Source organism: Stylophora pistillata, chromosome 7, assembly GCF_964205215.1.
Source record: "Stylophora pistillata chromosome 7, jaStyPist1.2, whole genome shotgun sequence".
NCBI classification, from domain to species: Eukaryota; Metazoa; Cnidaria; class Anthozoa; order Scleractinia; family Pocilloporidae; genus Stylophora; species Stylophora pistillata.
In genome coordinates this window covers 34,510,344-34,530,716 of record NC_142525.1, presented here as the reverse complement: position 1 = coordinate 34,530,716, position 20,373 = coordinate 34,510,344, and the positions used below count along the sequence as shown (strand labels likewise).

The 20,373-nt window shown below is 38.6% G+C and overlaps 1 protein-coding gene across 1 annotated transcript in view; it reads left to right on the top strand.

The window, feature by feature from the left end:
- Window positions 1-20,177, top strand: part of LOC111338657 (histone-lysine N-methyltransferase 2B-like) — a 26,316-nt gene extending 6,139 nt beyond the window's left edge. The window contains exons 8-33 of the mRNA XM_088728092.1: window positions 1,277-1,393; window positions 1,575-1,700; window positions 2,906-2,998; window positions 3,958-4,011; window positions 4,175-4,486; window positions 5,135-5,194; window positions 5,470-5,547; window positions 6,108-6,218; window positions 7,135-7,223; window positions 7,930-8,084; window positions 8,559-8,722; window positions 9,150-9,341; window positions 10,092-10,250; window positions 11,253-11,373; window positions 11,504-11,582; window positions 12,622-13,457; window positions 14,763-14,837; window positions 14,961-14,995; window positions 15,290-15,397; window positions 16,130-16,179; window positions 16,521-16,643; window positions 17,044-17,133; window positions 17,860-17,989; window positions 18,158-18,253; window positions 18,731-18,798; window positions 19,749-20,177. Of these exons, the coding sequence (XP_088584218.1) occupies window positions 1,277-1,393; window positions 1,575-1,700; window positions 2,906-2,998; window positions 3,958-4,011; window positions 4,175-4,486; window positions 5,135-5,194; window positions 5,470-5,547; window positions 6,108-6,218; window positions 7,135-7,223; window positions 7,930-8,084; window positions 8,559-8,722; window positions 9,150-9,341; window positions 10,092-10,250; window positions 11,253-11,373; window positions 11,504-11,582; window positions 12,622-13,457; window positions 14,763-14,837; window positions 14,961-14,995; window positions 15,290-15,397; window positions 16,130-16,179; window positions 16,521-16,643; window positions 17,044-17,133; window positions 17,860-17,989; window positions 18,158-18,253; window positions 18,731-18,798; window positions 19,749-19,854 (3,627 nt within the window). The 3' untranslated portion in view covers window positions 19,855-20,177. The remainder of the gene's footprint in view (window positions 1-1,276; window positions 1,394-1,574; window positions 1,701-2,905; window positions 2,999-3,957; window positions 4,012-4,174; window positions 4,487-5,134; window positions 5,195-5,469; window positions 5,548-6,107; window positions 6,219-7,134; window positions 7,224-7,929; window positions 8,085-8,558; window positions 8,723-9,149; window positions 9,342-10,091; window positions 10,251-11,252; window positions 11,374-11,503; window positions 11,583-12,621; window positions 13,458-14,762; window positions 14,838-14,960; window positions 14,996-15,289; window positions 15,398-16,129; window positions 16,180-16,520; window positions 16,644-17,043; window positions 17,134-17,859; window positions 17,990-18,157; window positions 18,254-18,730; window positions 18,799-19,748) is intronic.
- The last annotated feature ends 196 nt before the right edge of the window (window positions 20,178-20,373 follow it).

Below are 20,373 nucleotides of genomic sequence, written 5' to 3'. Positions count from 1 at the left end.
AAGTACACAATAATTTTAAGTTGTAGGGTTGTCATTAGAAGCCAGTTGGTTGCAGAAACCAGCTGGCTGTTGGACCATTTTGTACCAGCTACTTCAAGAATTGTAATCAAAGACAACAATACATGTACATCTATTATATTCTCTGATGAGAACTTTTAATTGTACAGGTAGTTACTCAAGTGATGCTTTCAACAATGCTGATTCTATCAGTATGCAGGATAGATGTCAATTGTGAACCTAGTGATGCCTAACTCATCTTATAGTTCACTACTTAATTTTCTCCGGTTCTTATTGGTTTAAATCGATCACGTGACGCAATAGTGTTCATCCGTGGAGAGACACTATCAGCCCATAGTGCCTGCCCACGGAAAATACCCGGATGGATAGTGCCCATCCGCGGAAAATACCTGGATTGATCGTACTCATCCATGAAAAGTTTTGAATAGTTTGATGGCCATGGAGTTAGGCAGATAGGAAAAACAGTGACTTTTCAATTCTGACAGGTATAACGTATTATTTAGCCAATGTACAGTTGTGAATTATTGACATTTGTGACAAGCTGTTGGCGCGGAAGAAAATTTAGTGGTGAACAATAAAAACAATTGCCCCTTGGTAATTTGATGTTCTTAAAACTAGCATATTTGTTTTAAGAACATCAATTTTCTGCGGAGCAACTATCAGCCGATAGTTCCTTGACAGAAACACTCTATTGTTTAATTAGTATAATTTCAGAGCTGAGCAAAGAGTTTCCAGCAATCTGATTGGTCGAGCAGTTCCTTATATGATGCAATATAAACCGCTCCACGCAGTTTATATAAAATGTTAAACTAAAATTTTAATAAATGTTACTAAAATGTTATGATTTTAGAAATTTCTCTGTTGTTCAGCTCTGAAATTATACTAAAACAATTATTCGCCTCAGGTTCCGTGAATATTGTCGAATAATTCGATGATATTCACCTCGTCTTTGGCGAATAATTGTTTAAATAGAGTTCTCGGTAGCTTATTAGTAGGGCATTAGAGCACAGAATCCTAAGTTCTTGAGAACCTGTAGCAGCCTCGTCATTCTTAAAAAAAACAACTTCAGTCATTTTTTTTTTTTTCAGGAAAAGCTGTTAGTTTAGTAGTTTGCAGTACACGTACTCATTGTTAAGTGCTTTTGAATAGATATAATTATAGTATTGTTGCTTAATAAATTATTTATATTGCATTTAAATTAATTGAGATCCATTGTTTAATTAAATGTTATTGAGAACATTATTTTACATACATGTAGGACAACAGCACAGAAGAAGAAATATGGAAGGAAGGCTTTGCAGTTTGTTTTACAGCTGGTGTGCCAACTGTTGTAAAAGAACTGTGTTTTCTCTGTGGTAGCAAGGGCAGTGAAAAGGTTGGATTTTAAATTTCCTTTTACATTCAATTTTGTTGAGTTATGTTTACTTTTACAGAGTAGATTGGTAGTTTCAATGGACATTAATGTCAGGCTTCCTTTGTCTTCAAATTATTTTTACTGTGGCTCATCTACAAGGATTGTTCCTGTACTTACATATTCTTGTTGTCTATTTTCCCAGATGTTCTATTGTAGAGTTTGTTCTGAGCCTTTCCATGGATTCTGTCTTGATGAAGAACCATTAGATGAGACAACATGGTGCTGTGACAACTGCAGCAGTTGTAGTGTTTGTGGATATCAAGATAAGGTGACTTTGTGAAGCTTTTAACTCCCAAGATCTAATTTTTAATTCTCCCCTCTAGCTGCGACACATTTCTTTGTAAATAGGTTCTGGGAATTTGGTGTTCAATCAAGGCAACAACTTCCACCTGATAAGTTTGAGTATTCTCACTACCTGTTTGTTGGATAATGTATGGATATTGTAGGGAGAAGTTACATGTTAATCACTTGTAGGAGGTAAAGGGTTAATGCTATGAATTTATTATATGGCTGTCTCACAGGGACTGGGAACTACCGAATTCACTAATTTGATTGGCTGAAATCAATATTAAAAATGATCTAGGTTTTCCCATCTAGACCAGCATCTAGATTGGTCTAGAAAAAAAAGGGTACAAAGAATTTAAAAAATTGGCATATATAAGACACAGCCATATAATAAACATCTTATTAACTGAGCTAGGTCGGTCTGTATGAGAGTATCTTGAGCCCAGGTGTTGGTAGAGACCTCACTGCGTTCGGTCTGTACTGGTGACCTCGGTCAAGATTCTCACATACAGACCTCCCACTCAGTTAATAAGAACTAAGTGATATTTGATCAAGATATTATATCACCATTGATCAGCTTTTAGACAGATAATAATAAGATAGATAATAATCTTTAGACAGGGTGCATTCTCGCAGAAGTGGTTTTCAGAACGGCCCTGTAAGCACCCACCCAACCCACCCCAGGGGAGGACATCCATCACACAGTACACTCGTGCGTGGGAAATTAATGTCTCCTACCCCTAACCCTGCAGGAGACGGGATCTCCATTTATTCATCCCTATCCGAGAAGACTAGAATATCTAACCATTTCTTGATGTTACAGAAAGGAAGCATATTCTTCTCAGTCATTTTAAGACCTTGAGTGTTGGTCCGGCCAGGGCTCGAACCCTCGACCTCCTGCACAACAGTCCAGCGCTCTATCCATTGAGCTAACTTTGTCTCCAAAGTGAAGTGTTGATTTTTGCAAGGAGAATATTAGCATTGATTACTTTGGGGGGAAGGGAGGGTTAATTAGTGAATGATAGCTTTAGTTTGTGGAGCAAAGTTCTTGGATGGGTTTAATAAGTGGTCTTAAAAAATCAGCATCAACATTTTTTAAATGATATGTCACGTTTAAACCTTTGTTTAGACTCTATGATTTTTTTTTTGTTTTTCTAACGAAATCACTTTTTGATGTTTTTTTTTCAGCTTCTGATGTGTGACCGTTGTCAGCGTGGCTATCATGTTGAATGTTTGGGTCCATTTTATCCCACAGAGCCAGAGGGAGATGATGATGTTTGGGTGGGTAAAATTTATGTAACTCGGATCATCTGGGCCCAGTTGTTCAAAGGGTGTATAACTTTATCTAATGGATAAATCACTATCCAGCAGAGGTGTTAACAAAATGTACTGCACTATCCACAGGATAAAGATTTATCCATCAGATAGCATCATGTATCCTTTGAACAACAGGGCCTGTTGGACAGAGATGGAATGCCCTGTCAGGATTTGATAGTGTAGTCTGAAAGGAGTCCAGAGAAGGAATGTACTCTGTGGTACTGACAAGCATTTTGACAACCCTAGGGCAAGTTATTGTAAGAGTCAACTTTCCTTGGACTCTGATGGTGACTTCTGTCAAAATTAATTTCACATGGGCTATGAGGCTATGTGATTAAATGTGTAGAGGTTATGTATTGCTGTCAGAATCACATATCCATATTTTATCCCTGATGAGTATCACTTTTTGTAGTCTTGGAAGTATTCCAAGGTATAAATGTATATGATAAAGTGAATTTTACGAGTATTTTCATTGGTTCTTACTAACGATCTATTGGAGGACAGATACATTGATGATGTCATTAGTAAAACTTTCTTGCCTTCTTATTGAATAAAACAAATAGATTCCATGTTGTGGTGGGCCTGTACTGTAATAGATCATAGAAGAAGTCAAAATGTGTTTAGAATATCAGTGATGCTCTCTGTGCCACTTCATGTGTCACTTCTTTGTTCTTACCACATTTTTACATCAATTGTGACCTATTATTGAACTGACAAAAGGCATCATGGAATCTATTTCTGAAGTGTACCACACAATATAAAAAAGAAGAACTTTATTGTTTCTTCTTGATTTTGATGATGACTTCTAGTTTAAGTTGACAAAATGTGCGTCTTTGACAATAGGCCATTTCAGGATTACCCTCACTTGCATGATCACAAAGTAGTGTATCATTCATCAGTTTTGCTCCATTTTTATTTTTAAGGTGTGTGGTCGATGTGTACAGTGCAAAAATTGTGGGAGAAGAACTGCTGGAGATGTAAGTTTCTAATTTCTTTTAAAATTGAAATCCAGCTCTCTACATTAAATTGTAACTTTGCATACAAATATAGTAATCCAGTCATATTTAGTCAGTGTACAATAGAGCATTGTAGTCATCTGAAATGGCTAATTATTGGGAACTTAAAACTTTTTTCTTGTAGAATCCTGAAGCTGTGTGGATGCTTGAATTCACGCATTGTCAAGAATGTGGCAAGCAAAGGCAACAGAACAACTTTTGTCCTCTCTGTGATAAATGCTACTCTGATGACGACTTTGAATCTAAAATGGTTCACTGTGTTAAATGTGATCACTGGGTGCATGCAGAGTGTCAAGGAATCACAGTTGATCAGTACGAGTGTCTGACAGACCTACCAGAGGATGTGCAGTTTGTTTGTAGGCGCTGTTGTGAAGATCAGGTCTCCTCTCCATGGTACAAAGAACTGATGGAGGAAATGGAGGCAGGATATGAGAGGGTAATTATGATCAGTACATTTAACAAATGGTAAACACCACAGCGTACACTATAGAGTTATGGATGCACACGGGAGGTTGCTAAGCACGAAAGAAGCGTAAGAGTCGCTCGAGGCGATAGCCGAAAGCGATTCTAGCTTCTTGAGTGCTTAGCAAACCTCCCAAGTGCATCCATAACACAATTGTGTACGCTGTAGTGTTTACCATTTGTTTTATAACATAACATTAACACATTGTAGCTAAAGAGTTCCCTTTTATTTAACAAATCTTACATGACCAGAAAAAAACAAGCGCGCGCAGAAAAATAGTCTTTGCATTTGCTCACATCAGCAGCGTACACCCATGGGCAAATGGGGGACGCTAAGTTGACCAATCAGAGCGCGCGCTTTACTTTGGTTATGTTATAAAAGTTTTTATGCTACTATGTTATGTCTTTAGGAGGTTATCATGGTGACCCAACATTAAAATTTGTGGAATCTGCATATGAAGGTGCAGATTCCAGCCCTGGAGGGGTCATTTTGTCATCCATTTGATGAGACACTTTCCCCTATGCCCCTCTTAACTTGTTAATCAAGTCTTAAAAGTTAAAATATCAAAACCAAAACTTAAAATACTTTGTGGATGACAACATTTTGTTTTGGTTTTTGTAGATAGTGGAGGAAATCAAATCTTGCAAGGCCTATGAACCGCTCAAGTCTCATTTTGAACAGGTATGATGAGAGCAACAAGGAAAGTTTTTAGCAAATGCATGTATCTCTTGCCAAAAAGGTTTAGCGGGATTACTGCTCTTAGCTGAATAGAACTTGCTAATCTGGCCAATCAAAGCATCTCAATTGTCCTGCTGTGTTCAACTGTGCTGAAAGTATCCTATGACATGTGGCTAAGTGAAAGAAAGAAAATTAACAGTGTTCTGTGTTTAGTTCTCAGACATGGAAGTTATCCTTCTGTGAACCTGATATTGTTGTTTTTCCCTAAATGTAAATAGCTTGAAGCAGATAATGGACACCCAAAGGACTTTGAAGTTATTTCAGCAAAAGTGAAAGATAGGAAGTACACTAGTGTGGTGAGTGGCTGGTGAAAAATTCTGATTATTTAAAAACAACAGTTGTATCATGTTTGAAGTTTCACCTGTTATCAACCAGAAGGAAAAACCATGGTATTAAACGCCTCAAAGGTCAACCGAGGGCTATATTGCAATGTTTGGCATCATTTTTGCTGCAAATAAGGTTATATGAGGAAGTCTCCACTAAATGTATCAAATCCTTGAATTGACATTCATCTGCAGTTGAGAAACACACTTGATGTATAAGAATGATAATCCTCAATACTATTTTATGCAGGAGTTTCATTCCTTTTGACCCTAAAAGTGATTAGTATCTAATTTCTCCTTACAATATCAGCCCTGAATCAAACGTGAAAGTAATGAGAATAAAGGAAATGATCACCTGCTAAAGCAGCTCTTGTCTATTTTACAAACAAATTCTCCTTGTCAGCACCTTAGGAAATGTATAGAGAACATTATGGAGAATATGCAGACTGATGTTAGGGTATACAGGGTCAATAAAAAGGGAGACAACGTCAATGAAAAGTTTATGACTTCCTTACTGTGATCCTCTTTGACAGGAAATGTTTTGTGATGACATAACTAAAGTTTTGGAAAGGATATATAGACCTGTAGAAACAGACTCTGTTTTGACTAAACATTGGTCTTCACTATACTATACTTTTTGCAAGGTTTGTTTATCATTTCTCTTGCGTTTACATGTATTGAAGAGTGGGTTGGGTTGGACAGTGCGGTTATTTAAGACTACCCCCCCCCGGGAAAAATGGCTGTATTTTCCACTCATTCATGATGAGGGGGTGGGGGTGGGGGAAATTACGACTGTTAGGAATAGCAGCATTCATTCTCAAAGTATATTAAGGTGGTATTAATCTTTTGTGATATACAAACTGATTAGCAACTCCAATATTTCTTTTCTGCTTTTTGTCGTTCTGTATGAGTTGTGGTGCCTTTTATCACTCAGGCGCTTTTAACAGAAAACTGGTGCTGTATATTGATGCAAAGATTATGTAGTTGATCACGGACTTCAGCAAATGATCTACAGATAATCATTTTATACTTTTAAACAAACTTAGTGTACCTAACAGCTGTTGATATGTAAATGTTTTAATTGACAATTATTCCACGAGCGCGCGTTGGATATGAGATGATAGATAGCCAACGAGGCGAGTAGCGCTGAGTTGGCTATAATCATCTCATATCCAACAAACGCGAGTGGAATAATTGTTTTATTAAAAAAAGAAAACGCCCCCAAGATATTAGACAAATCTTCTCGACTTTATTTTGTAAGAAGAAACCGGATGTTACAATGTACGGATATTAGATTATGGTATATTGGCTCATATACCATAATGGCTAAGCCAATAAAAAGTCTTGAATTGCATTATCCAATAATCCAGTTTTTTAATAATTGCGCTAATACCACTCTCATCCTCACTGAGGGACTTGTACTGGATTTTTGGTTGGCGCTATAAATTTTGATACATAAACGGGTTTGAGGGGTGGGACTTTGGTGCGCGTAACTGCTGTTATTACAAACCATACAGAATCTACTGAGAATCAAAACACCATTTTCTTTTCCTTTTGTAGGAACTAGCGGCAATGTTTCCATGGCACAAGCTTAAAAGTAAAGTGAATTCCGAGGAACACAAGGAGAACGTACAACCAATCCTTAAAAAGTAAGTTTTAAAGTGGCCCATATTTGAAAACCGGATTAAGTAATTGTGAGTAAAGGGTAAACGTTTCTAAAGAAATTGTGGTGCTGCGTCGGTGGGGATAACAAGGTAATTTGGTTATATCAGCTAAGTTGAAATTGTAAATTGGCCACCGTAACGACTTAAAAAACTGACGTTTCCTAGTTGGGCGTTAGCCCTTCGTTGATTCGCTCTGACGGTGGCCAATTTACAATTTCAATTTCAACTTAGTTGAAATAATTGTGTTTCTTGAGAGATTCGAATGGTTAATTCTAATGGCTAAAAAAATTGGTATGTTTATGCGGCAAACGGCCCATCCCATCAGCAGCATGAAGGGATTCCACTGCATCCCCCCCCCCCCCCTCACCTGAACAGAATGCTAGATTATTACAAGTTTACCACCCCAGCGTTGACTGCGTTGCTGAATCAAATTTTGAAATACAAAGCTGAAACCACTCGATTCGTCATTTATTTTTTCTGATATTTTGTTTTCTTTCCTTTTGATTAACTGATGTAAGTTACTTTGGGCTTGGGTTTTAGACACTTAATCGAAAGGTGCTCAGTATTTTTATTGATAGACTTACTTGACTGCTATCCACCTTTATCCACCTTGGGTTTTAGACACTTAATCGAAAGGTGCTCAGTATTTTTATTGATAGTCTTACTTGACTGCTATCCACCTTTATTGTAGTGGAATAGTTGGACCTACTATTCCTTACGAAGTCTGGGATCACTCATACGTTTCCGTTAAAAGCAGTCAAGAAAAATTTGATTCTACACGAGATGGAAAATCTCAGCCTTCTTCTTCAAAGGCTCTTCAGATGAACTCACTAGAGAACGAAAATGGTAAGTTTTGACAAACTATTGGCCCTCTAAAGAGACTGGAAACAGGTTACATGTTTGAAAACTCAGATTGTTCTAAGGTGCTGAAGTACATTTGAATTGTCAACATACATATCATCGGTTGTAACCGAACTAGACGGGGAAATGCTGGTGGAAAACTAAGTGGCGATTTTTTTTCTATTTAGCCCGTAAACCCCCAAAAGCAACGAGAATTCAACTTCTCCCAAAATTTCACACAATTGATGAGAATTGGCTGCTTTTTTAATTTACAAGTTTTTATTGTAATATACAGAAACATCAGGAACCCATCATTTATGGGCTCCTGGAAAAACCAATTTGTGAACTAATATACAAGTAATTTGTAGCAGCCAAAAGAGAGAATTACCACATTCGGATCTTAAGTGTGAAAGAGTTGAAGATAGAGTTGTAGTACAAAAAGGCGTGGCACTTGTAAACGTGTCTGGTGTTCATTTATAGGTGAAGTTCAGGAGATGGAAACAGATGTGGAACGCGTTCTGCAGGAAGAAAAAGTCGCCAACAAGGAGCCAATGGAAACTGATTATAGTACTGAGGAACAGCAACAACTAAAACAACTCCAGCAACAGAAACAAGAACAACAACCACAGCAAGAATCTAACGTGGTAGAGTGTAATTCATTGTGTGGTTTTGAATAGTGTTAGAATTTAGGCGCGGTGTCCGAGTTGTAAGTGTGCTGGACTTCGGATTGAAAATTCCGGGTTCGAGCCCCAAGCTGGGTTGTGTTCAGTGATTGCGCGGGCCTTCCCCCCCCCCCCTCCCTTCCCTTGGGGTATAAATGGATGCGAGCGCTTTGTCAGGGAAACCTGACGAATGCAGTAAGAAAGGGGGGGGGGGAGTGGGTGTAGGACCTATTATGGACCCATCCATATGGTAAGGGATCGCTTAACGCCTCATTTTATAGAAACCGTGTTAGCTTCTGACAGTCATGCGACGTGCGAGTCACCTTCGTAGACCCTAACCCCGGAATAATTGCATTGAATTTTTGTTGGAGAAAAGGTAAAATTCAACTTGCGCACGATAATTTTTCAGGAGGATACCAGAAAGTGTCTTCTGTGTGGTTTGTTGCGAGATGCTGAACCTACTGAGGCAGGCCGGCTACTCACATGTGGTCTGGATGAGTGGGTGCACGTCAATTGTGGTCTGTGGTCAGCGGAAGTATTTGAAGATGATGAGGGTCGCTTACAAAATGTTCAAGTGGCGATATCACGTGGAAAACAAATGGTATTTACTGTTTTTGTTTTTATTATCTTGTTTATACGGTACCGGCCGCGGGAATAGCAGCATTGGATGCGCCTATCATGCGTATTTTTAAAAATCGTTGAAGGACCAAATTACTCAAAGAGTTGTAATTTTATATATATATATATATATATATATATATATATATATATATATGTATACTTTTATTTTTCTTTTAGAACATTCAGATTTTAAAACATCTTTAATTGTAGATAGGATTTTTTAATTGTAATAGGATTATTTTTATAACATTGTCTTCGAAAAGCTTCCTTGGGGAAAGTCAATAAAGTATGTATGTATGTATGTATGAATGTATGTATAAATCCGTCATATTGCGCGCAATTTACACGCATGATCTTCGCAGTAGCTACAAACTCATCGTAGTGACGACTTCGTGTTCACAGTGTGATTTTAGTCGCAAAAAAGTAAAGCCTGAAGAGAAAAGTCGCGCTTTGTCGTGGTTTCATCCATTAACTCTTAAGAGTGACTAGCATCTAATTTTCCTTACAATGTCACCCTGGATCAAATCTTAAGGCGACGAGAATAAAGAAAATGATCACTCACCAGCAAAATAACCTTTTGATTCTTGATTGTTAAACAACTTCTGTTTGTCAGTTCCTTAACTAATGTGTAGAGAACAGTATGGAGAATATGCATACTGACCAGAAGGCGAAAAGGGCTATATTTTCGCTGCATTCTAATCCTCAAAATCAATTTCTCTTGCCATTGTAGAAATGTGAACATTGCGGTGAGGTAGGAGCCACAGTAGGCTGTTGTGAACCTCGCTGTCCAATGAATTATCATTTTATGTGCGCAAGAAATGCTAAAGCAGAGTTCCAAGACGACAAGAAGGTGTACTGTGCGCAACATTCCTTCCGGACCAAAAAGGAGGTAAGTCGTTTTATTGACTCGTTAAGCACTTTTCACTCAGCAGTAACACAGCGGTCAAACCGGTGGGGCATGTGCAAGGGGATCAATTTTGGCCGGCTACAGGCCAATTTCCCGCCCAAAATTTCCCAGGAATACTTAAGAAACAACCACTGTCACGCAATATGTGCGAACAAGAAAAATTGAAGCGTACTTGTAAATCTGTACAGGGAAAACAAAAGTAGGGGAAAGAAAGGCTCGAGACTGTTCGTACACAAAGCTTATTAAATCGCACGTTTTCTGCTGAATTACCATTTTGTTTTGAGCTTTATATTAAAAAAATTTCTACAGTTTTCAAACACTGTAACCTACAAGGTTTGTGTGGTTGTCTCTAAGACAACTTGGTTTTGACGGCCCTAAAAGCACGCCATTAAGTTTCTGCAAGTTTGCATGTGCACATACGTTCAACCGCTGTGTTCGTCAGAGCGGTGTGCGCTGAACCAGTCTAGTACAACCAAACAAAAACAGTAAAGACTTAGTCACACGCTTTTTTCTCGCGCTTATCGTCGTTCGCGTGCGTTTTCCGTAAGTTGCGATTGGTGTAACAAAATTTGTGAGATGTACTCAAACTGTAATCAATCCCAAATCGGTCATGACTACGTTACGGGCGTTTCCCGTACTTGATGGGGTGACTTGCATTTGTTAAAAATTGAGCTCTGATTAGTTGATTTTGTTTACATCGGCTTTTGTACTTTCTGGGTTTTATCACAATGAAGTAGTGATTTGTCTCTCAATCATTGTCGGTCAAGAATGGTTTTCGATTGAGCTTCGTAGAGGCGAAGTTATGATAATCGTGGCGGCTAATTAGAGCTAAGAGTGTTTCTCGATCAATAAGAGCATAGTGAAGCAACGTAAACACAATCTGTTATCGCGGAATACTTACGAATTTCAATTGAAATTTTTTAGAGAGCAAACTGAGTAGATAAACCTTATTTTATTAAATGTGGGTATGATTTTTGTTGTTAGTTAGTGATGGTAAATGACGACTTCTGTGTGGAACGACGAGTTTGTGTGGACATGGGCAAAATCCGAGCCACAAAGAAATCGTCAAGAGGATTTGAACCGCACAGCATCAACCTTGTACAAGGTAACAGGAATTAATAAATTGAGACAAAAATGTGAATTTACTACAAGATCGTAAAGATTCAATTGAAAACCGAATTTGAAACACGAATTGTTTTAATTTCAGATTGTAAATAGTTCTGAATTTCTTACAGGTTCTCTTACTCTGGAAAACATGGGTAAGCTGAATGAACATTCCGACACCGAACAAACGTTGTATCCAATTAATTTCAGGTACGGCGTACAATATTCTATTCTTATGATTGTATTCTGCCCTCCTTTGCGCTATACAGCCAACTCAAGTAGCTTTTATTGGTCTGTCCGTGAAATAGAGTGAACCAATGAAGTCAAATATCACAATTTTACCGGAGCTCGAAGTGACTCCAATGGTTTGATTTATTGGTTGCTCGTTTTTCGCAAACATTCCATTAGCTTTTTCTGATGGTTCGCCGTTATCCAAATTTATTACACGACTCGGGCAGTCAGAGGGCCAATAACTAAAATCAACCAATCAAAATGCTCTATGGCCGGTCCAATATTCTCTAAGTATTGGGCCGGGCACTGTCCCAAATGATCCCGAATGATACCGCACTTGTGTCCCTTTGAACTTCAGTCGTATAATAAATCTCTTATTAACCAAGCTTGCTCGGGACCGTACTGGAAGAATATCGGCCCTCGGTCTTTTTTGTACGGACCTTACTCCGCTCGGTCCGTACTGTCAAGACCTCGGGCCGATATTCTCCCAGTACAGCCCTCGCGCTTGGTTAATAAGATATATATACTCTACGTTGAAGAGAAGCACTGTGAAAAAGAAGTGTTTTGTCTCAGAAAAAAACACAATGACCCAGGTGACCTCAATTCCGGATCTCTCCATCTTGCATGGTTGCTACAGATCAGGAAAAAATCAGGGAAAAATAGATTTCTTCAAGGTAAGGGAAAATTGAGGGAAATTAACTTTGAATCAGGGAAAATTTCCATCTTAAAAAGAAGTCAGGGAAAATTGAAATGTCAACTGAATAAAATGTGATTAGTCGTTCATCTTGTCGTGGCCCTCTCTATGATAAAAGATGGTGACACTTGCTAAAGGCATAACTTTATGGTCGAAGAGGATGGCCGTGAGGAGAATTTGGAGGCCATTATTAGGACTCGTTTGTGAAACAGTTAGTGCAGTTTGTTAGGGAATTTTCAAAAACCCGTGACTGTGGCAACCGTGTCTTGGGTCCGTTTTTGTTTCTTTGTGTGTGTGTTGACTATACTTTTCATCCTTCATCAGAATTAGTCGGTTGTACTGGAGCGTTAACGATCCAACTAAAAGATGCCGTTATTACTGCACAATGAAAGAGAAAAAAATCGAATCAACGCAAAGAATACAACAAGAAGCCATCAAGGACTCGATAGATCAGGAACACTTACACAAAGTTATATCTCACGAAGAAGTCAACAAAAAAGACAAAGTGCCAAAAATCATGTCTACAGCTCACGGAGATTTCAAAAACTCTGCACAACCTCGACAGAGTAACAGAGCAACCGACTACTTAAATAGTTCTTATGGAAAGAAACTGAAAAGGATAGCGCCCCATCCAGGCCCCGGTATTGTAAATCACTCTATTTTTCCAGGAGTTCTGTTGAATGATACTACACACTTGTCGAAGTTGAGAAGAATTCTACCAGCTCCTCAAAAACCTTTGCCTGCCTCGCCTACGAATTCTCCGAGGAAACTCATCGAACATATAAATCGACAAACTAGCCATTTACCGTCAATTCTTAATCCTGTTCGTGTGGAAAAATCGCCTTCACCTGTCGCGGCAAGCGCTCCTGCGCAGAAAGCCGTACCTCAGAGAAGTAGGAAAACACCGCCGGCCGTGAAAAGGACGATGAATTTTGAGGAGTCGATTCCTCAAACTGTCAGGCAGTTAAACTGCGATCACGAAGTAGTAGCAAAAGCAGGAGATGAAGAGCTGTTAAATTCGCCCATTAAAGAAATATCTCCCAAGTCTTGGTTAGTGAAGCTTCGAGAAAGGGAAAGTGCTGCGCAATCCGAGAAGCCACATGTGTCTTTTGAAATCACAAGTGATGAAGGAGTTAGGGTGGAGGCCAATACATGTGAAGGTATCTTAAGTTGTTGATATTTTTTTGTCTGCTTGGTTCTGGTGTACTTGATACTGCTTGGACACTATTGTCCGATTTTGGACACTATTGTTCAAGTTTGGACACTAGTGTCTGATTTTGGACGCCAATGTCTGATTTTGGACGCTACTGTTCTATTTTAGATACTCAAGTCCGATTTTGGACACTAATGTCCGATTTTGAACACGCGTGTCCGATTTTGGAACTATTGTCTGATTTTGAACATTAGTATCCGAACAACAACAACAACATTGACTTTATTTTTTTTTTAAAATGAAAGAAATAAAGGCTTTTGTAGCCCGCAGTTAGCAAAGCTATTCTAGGCGGGCTACCTAAACAGACACTGTATAGGCTCACACACACACACACACACGCACGCACACACACACGCAACAATGAAATAAATAAATAAATGAGCAAATAAAAATAAATAATAAATAATAGTAGTAAAATCATGTTAAAGGTTTTAACTGAGCCAGTCACACAAGGGAGTTTTTAACAGGTCAAAGAGAAAGCTAATCAGTTGAAATACAAATATAAGCTAGAAAGGTCAAGGTAGCGCAAGTCAACATTCATCTCCTCAATTTCAAGAATTTTCAAAAGCAAGTGAGTTAGCTCACGTTTAAAAGGTGCTTTCTTTAGCTTACGAATTTCAGGGGGGATGCCATTCCATATTTTCGCACCAACTCTAGAAAAGGAAAACAACTGATGATTTGTTCTCGCCTGTTTTATATAAAAGCTTCCAGCTACTGAGAAACGAGTAGAGTAGGAATGAACCTGTTCAGAGTGAGTAAAAAGTTCAGAAATATTGAGAGGAGCACAGCGATTTTTGATGTCATGTAACAGAGAGGCAACCAATTTGAAGTAAAGCATTTTTATCGGTAGAATTCCCGAACGACTAAAAAGAGGAGCACTGTGAGTTAGACCGAATTTAGACACTAGTGTCCAATTGTATACACTGGTGCCAGTTTAGGACACTAGTATCCAATCTAGGGCTCTAGTGTCCGAGTTTTTTATTTTAAACACAACTGTCAGATTTTAGACACTAGCTTCTTATAATGGAAACTAGTCTCATATATTGGACACTAGTGTCTGACAAAATCACGGCTGGGTGATGGACACTAGTGTCCAAAATCAGACACTAGTGTCCGTCAACCGGCCTTTAAAGGAAAGAACGTTCCTTCTGATATTCATTCTTTTTTCTGATGGGCTGTTACGATTCCTTTGTTTCTTGTTTTACGACATTGAAAGGAAATGCTTTCTATTGTTTTGTTTTCATTTTGGTAGCTGCTTGGAAGCAAGTCTTTGAAAAGGTTCAGGAAGCCAGGATAGATCGTCACATGAAGCTGGTTCCATTTGCAGGTTCTGTCAACCGCCATTTCATATTTATTCTAATTTTTGCTGCTTGACTTTCATTTTCCTTTGTGCGACCCAAAGTCTCGTGCAGTGAATGTAGCAACTGATGTATTTGATTTCGTCTTTCAGGTGTGAATGGCAAAGCAATGTTTGGTGTTCGTCAGGTGAGTTAGAAACCCATACCTGAGGCAGTTATGTTAGAGTTCATTTGTTCTTTTCTTTTCGCTTTTTTACGGCTTTAGGCTATTCTTCATTTTTGTAGGTATATGAGGTCATTGCAAAATGTAACTCCGTTTGGCTGGTTTGAATAACCAATTGGAGCGTAGAATTTCCATGCTCACGTGCCAATTGCTCTCGCGTAACAAGCATCCTGTATATTTCCAGGACATGCATTGTCGTGTAAATGTTGGGGGAAAATGATAGACAAGCTTTAATTTTTAATCGTTTATTCCCCACAGGAATCTGTTGTGTCCATGTTGGAGCAGATGCCTGGAGCCCATCAACTGAAGCAGTACTCCTTCAAATACAACCCGCCATTTGACAATAGCAGCTTGGAGGAAACACAGGTAAAATCTGCAGAGATGCATTTCTCTGCGTCCACACTTGAGCGGGAAAATTTGAAAAGGCTACTTGATTTATATGGCTGGGCAATGCAATGCAATGCAATCCAGTGGCTCAGCGGTTCCATCGCTGGGGATTGGTGCGTTTCAAACTTATTGGGCGCAGTGTGGACTCAAAAGGTTTTCTTTGTGAACAAGTGTGGAAGAAAAACGTTGCTCTGTCCGAGTGAAAACACTGTGTTCAGTTATTTCTGAGCTGTTGTGCAGAGGGCTTTAATAAAAGAAAAAAATGGGAAGTCAATTACTACTTCGATTTTCAAGGGTGAACTTTTTTTTTAAGGTATCTTAGGCTCAAGTCGTGGTGCAGTCAAACTGTTCAGAGTGGTGTAAATGGATGTCTTTGAGTACTTCATTGTAAATTGCGGTACTTTGATGATCTGTTTTTCAAAGTCCGTTAAAACGGCCGCACTTGTTTAACCCTTAAACCTCTAAAAGTGACCAGCATCTAATTTCTCCTAACATTACCACCCCTGAATCACACAGTAAGGTCAGGAGAATAAAGGAAATGATCACCAACTAATGGAAACTCTTGATTGTTACACGAATTCTCCTTGTCGGCACCTTAGGAAATGTTTAGAGAACAGTATGGAGAATATGCATACTGATGTTAGGGTTTAAAGGCTAAACTAGGCGAAGAATTGAGTGCTAATTAGCTCTTTCAACTCAACTCTTCCACAGGCTTTAAAAGAGAATCCTCACGGCTGTGCAAGAGCTGAAGTGTTCCACAGGTTAGGAAACGAAAAACTTTTTTTGTGTGAGATTAGTGGGTAATTCATACTATCAAATTGGATGCGTATGCAATGGCGGAATGAAGGACCCTTCATTGCGACTCGTGCCATGGGTGACCAACGCAGATTTGTTCCTTACAATATCAATTCAATATTAAGCAGACAAGTGATGAGAATAAAGAAAAACATCAAATAGTGGATTATTAGTTGATCTTGTAACAAATTCTCGAAACTAATATCATGAAAATTTTATGGTAGACAGTAAGGAGAATTACTAATGCGATCTTGAGAGTGAAAGATTGAAATACCTTTTAAGTTCTTCTTTCTCTTTTTTTTACCAGAAACAAAAAGTACGATATGTTCGCGTTCCTGGCGTCAACTCACCGCGTCCCTCCACAACTGGAAGAAAGCGCTGAGGAACAGGAGAGCGCTGAACAGGCGCGCGATGGACCTCTTTCCGTGAGGTACGTGAAAACGCTGCTGTGAAAGCGCTACCGTCAAAACGCTACCAAGAAAACACTACGTGAAAACGCTGTCGTGAAAATGTGTAGATTGGCATAACAAAACAAAAGTGTGAAAGTTAGTCAGTGCTAAACGAAACCTCTTATTTACGAATTTAAACTGAATCGTCACATACTAGATTTTTAACGAAAATTAGAAGAACCGAATTTGGACGTGTATATACCAGCTCAAACAGATGGAAGTACTGTTCCGTAGTTCTCTTAACAGGGTGGCATTCTCAAGAAAGCAGGTAGAACCTCCTTGCACAGTGTTGGTGACACTGGTACTAGGACTTAAACATTAAGTAATTTTTTAATTTTATTATTAACTTACTTACAGTTTATTTCAACCCTTACTTTACAGGCGTCCAACGTGCTTGGATCTACCAATGGCCATGAGATACCGCCACCTTAAACAGTGTTCCTTTAACAAAGACGCTGTAGCTGTATACAGGTACCTGTGTCATCTTATAAAGTTTGTTGTACTGTCCATCACTAAGGTATAGACTCACAGATCGAATGGTAGCTACCGCTGGCTGAGCTGCCCGACCACCCGACCACAGTGACTTTATTTGTCGTCTCGCTCTTATTTTTTTTTCTCAATCAATCAATCAACAACTTTATTTAAGTGTCTAATCTTCTAGCTTGCCCTCAGGCCCACTAATCGGGGACACTACTTAAATTACTTATTAATGATAAATATATATTAATAATACTATAAGATAATAAGATTTAACTATTCAAAACTTCTTCAAATATATACAATAGTCAATATACTTAAAAATACACATATGCAACAAAAACTATGTATACAATTTTATAATATATCAACTCTACTAGGTATAATATTTTCTGTTTATGAATTATGAGTTACACAAGTGGCACCTTTTGCATGCGTTTTTACTAACCAATTCGCTCAGATCTTTTTTCCTTATTTTTGCTTTAAACCTTCTCAAGGAGGTCTCGTTTCTGTCCTTCATGATCAATTTTGACCATAAATTGACCATGTGACCATTTCTGTGAACCTTAGGTCCTCAATTGACCATAAATTGACCATGTGACCATTTCTGTGAACCTTAGGTCCCCAATTGACCATAAATTGACCATGTGACCATTTCTGTGAACCTTAGGTCCTCAATTGACCATAAATTGACCATGTGACCATTTCTGTGAACCTTAGGTCCCCAATTCATGGTCGTGGCTTATTCTGCACTCGTAATATCGCCGCTGGTGAGATGGTGATCGAGTATTCTGGAATGCTGGTTCGTTCTGTTCTAACTGACAAGCGAGAGAAGTACTACGAAAGCAAGGTAGATACTCACATTGACCAAACATAAGTAACGTTCTGTGTTTAAAGGGTGAGGTGTAGGAACAGTGGTGATAATGACTGAATGATTTTGATTTGAGACTGATTCATCTTCAAGGACCTATAACTTGATCCACATGTGTTTTTTTGTTTTTTTGTTTTTTTTTTCCAGGGTATCGGGTGCTACATGTTCCGTGTCGACGGCACATATGTCGTTGACGCCACAATGTGCGGAAACGCAGCTCGTTTCATTAATCATTCTTGCGAGGTAAATATCATTTTTTATTTTTCAATGGAAGGGTTGTTTTAGGTGGTAAGTCAGAAGTGTCCTTAAGTTGAAAAACTAGTGAAAAATTGGCTATAAGCACCCGCTTTGCACAGTTTTGTCTCCCGGGAGCGGGAGGGGGGGGGCGCTATGAGCTGTGCGTGAGGGTTATAGCTGAAAGTTTGCGGTACTCTATACAGCAAATATACCCATTTAGAACGTATCTTTTTGATTACACAGGAACAATGTAGAAATGCCTCTTCAACTATACGTCAGTATAATCATATCCTCGACTTAGTGTCGTGAGGGGTTAGCAGTGATCTAGTTCTCCAGTGCTATTTTGGTTTTCCAAGCCAAGTTGCTTGTAAATCCCCCCGTGTCTATCTCGCTCTTTCTCTAGACGATGATAAAAGAGAAAATACTATTACGAACATACTATCTATTATGTTTATTAAGTAATGTGTTTCCTTTACATTCCAGTCAAACTGTTTTTCTCGAGTCATTACTGTGGATGGTCAAAAGAAAATTATTATCTTTGCTTCCAAAAGGTATCTATTTATAAAAAAATTTTAGATTAACTTGAATTTTTTTTCCAAGGGTTATTTTATTAGTATTGTTAGTGTACAGGCGTTTGGTTTGTCATCGGTTTTCTTCTATCAGGCGGAGGATAGCAAAAATTGGAAATATTTCTGTGTACTAAGGCTAAACCGTTTTGAAACAGTAACTTGTCATTGTATTTTGATTTATAAGCGCATCTCGACCCAGTGTTGTAAAATCCAAACTGAAGTAATCGTAACGGCCAATCAGAGCGAAGTATGATATCAGGGATGGGGCTCGACGCTAACTTTTCAACTTACTAGCCGAGTGGCTTGTGATATCTTAGATGTTACGACAATGTCAGTTTGTTTACCAGCCAAACTGGCTAGTGGAAATCGAAAACCACTGGCCAAAACTGAATTTCTACTAGTCTATGGCTGGATGGCTACCTTTAGTGTCGAGCCCTGAGGGGAAGCGAATGAGAACTCGAAGTAAAAACAAGCAAACTGCTGGAAACGCGGGAAAACGCCAGCGACCAAGTAGCGGTTGATTTTACATCTGATTGGTAACGATGGTGGCGCGAATTTTGTGGACCAATCACAGAGCAAAGTAAAGCAAATCCAATGCAATCCTGAATGGTTTCTGAATTGTTTTCATCACGCACTTGAAAATTTCTCCAATGTTTTATTTAGCACGGGTCAGAGCATTTTAAAGATTACTTATCCGACTCTGAAGGGAGAAGGGTAAGCTTGTAAAATGTTCTGGCCCGTTGTTGTAATTTTGTGTCCGTTCAGCGATATTAGCCATTTTCAAATTGTTAGGGGACTCCAAGACAAACTTTAAACAAATTGAATTGTAATAGTTAGCTTTTTCACAGCAAAATATATGAACATATCTACTTTGAGTTCTCTTATCCGTGCTCGACTAAATTTAATGATTTGATTTTATTTATTCCTTATAGTATATCAAGAGGAGAAGAGCTCACTTACGACTACAAGTTTCCTATCGAAGACGAGAAGTTACCTTGTTTGTGTCACTCAAAACATTGTCGCAAATACCTCAATTAACTCTCCTCAAACTTTCCAAAGAGAGATCTTTTTTGTCAAATTGAATTTTATTTATGAACCAAATGTACAAAAATAAGATGTAAAATATTTGTCTTCGCTCTGTAAAAGCTTATTTACAGCGTCCCTGCACTTTATTATGATATTGACTATATATTTGAAGAGCTTTTTTTCTCTCTAACTGATACATGATGAGTGCATCATGTCTGCAATGGATTTGTAATAATTTGAACGCAATAATATATGACAAATCTGAGAGAAATGCTTTTCTTCGGTGTAACATTATTGATATTTACAGAAATAAATTTTTAAGTGAGATGGCTCGATGCGATGCGAATGTCGTGAATTTTGTAGCTGACTGTATAAGGGTTTTAGGGTCGCACTTGTATGTTGTTGGGCCTAGCGTAAGCGGAATATGATTCGACAGAAAGAGATGGTGCTCTGGCGTAAGGAAGAGAGTTGAAAGATAAAGGCGTGGGGCGAGCTTGTTTTATCTTAGCGGGTGAACTCGTAAGAGCGGCG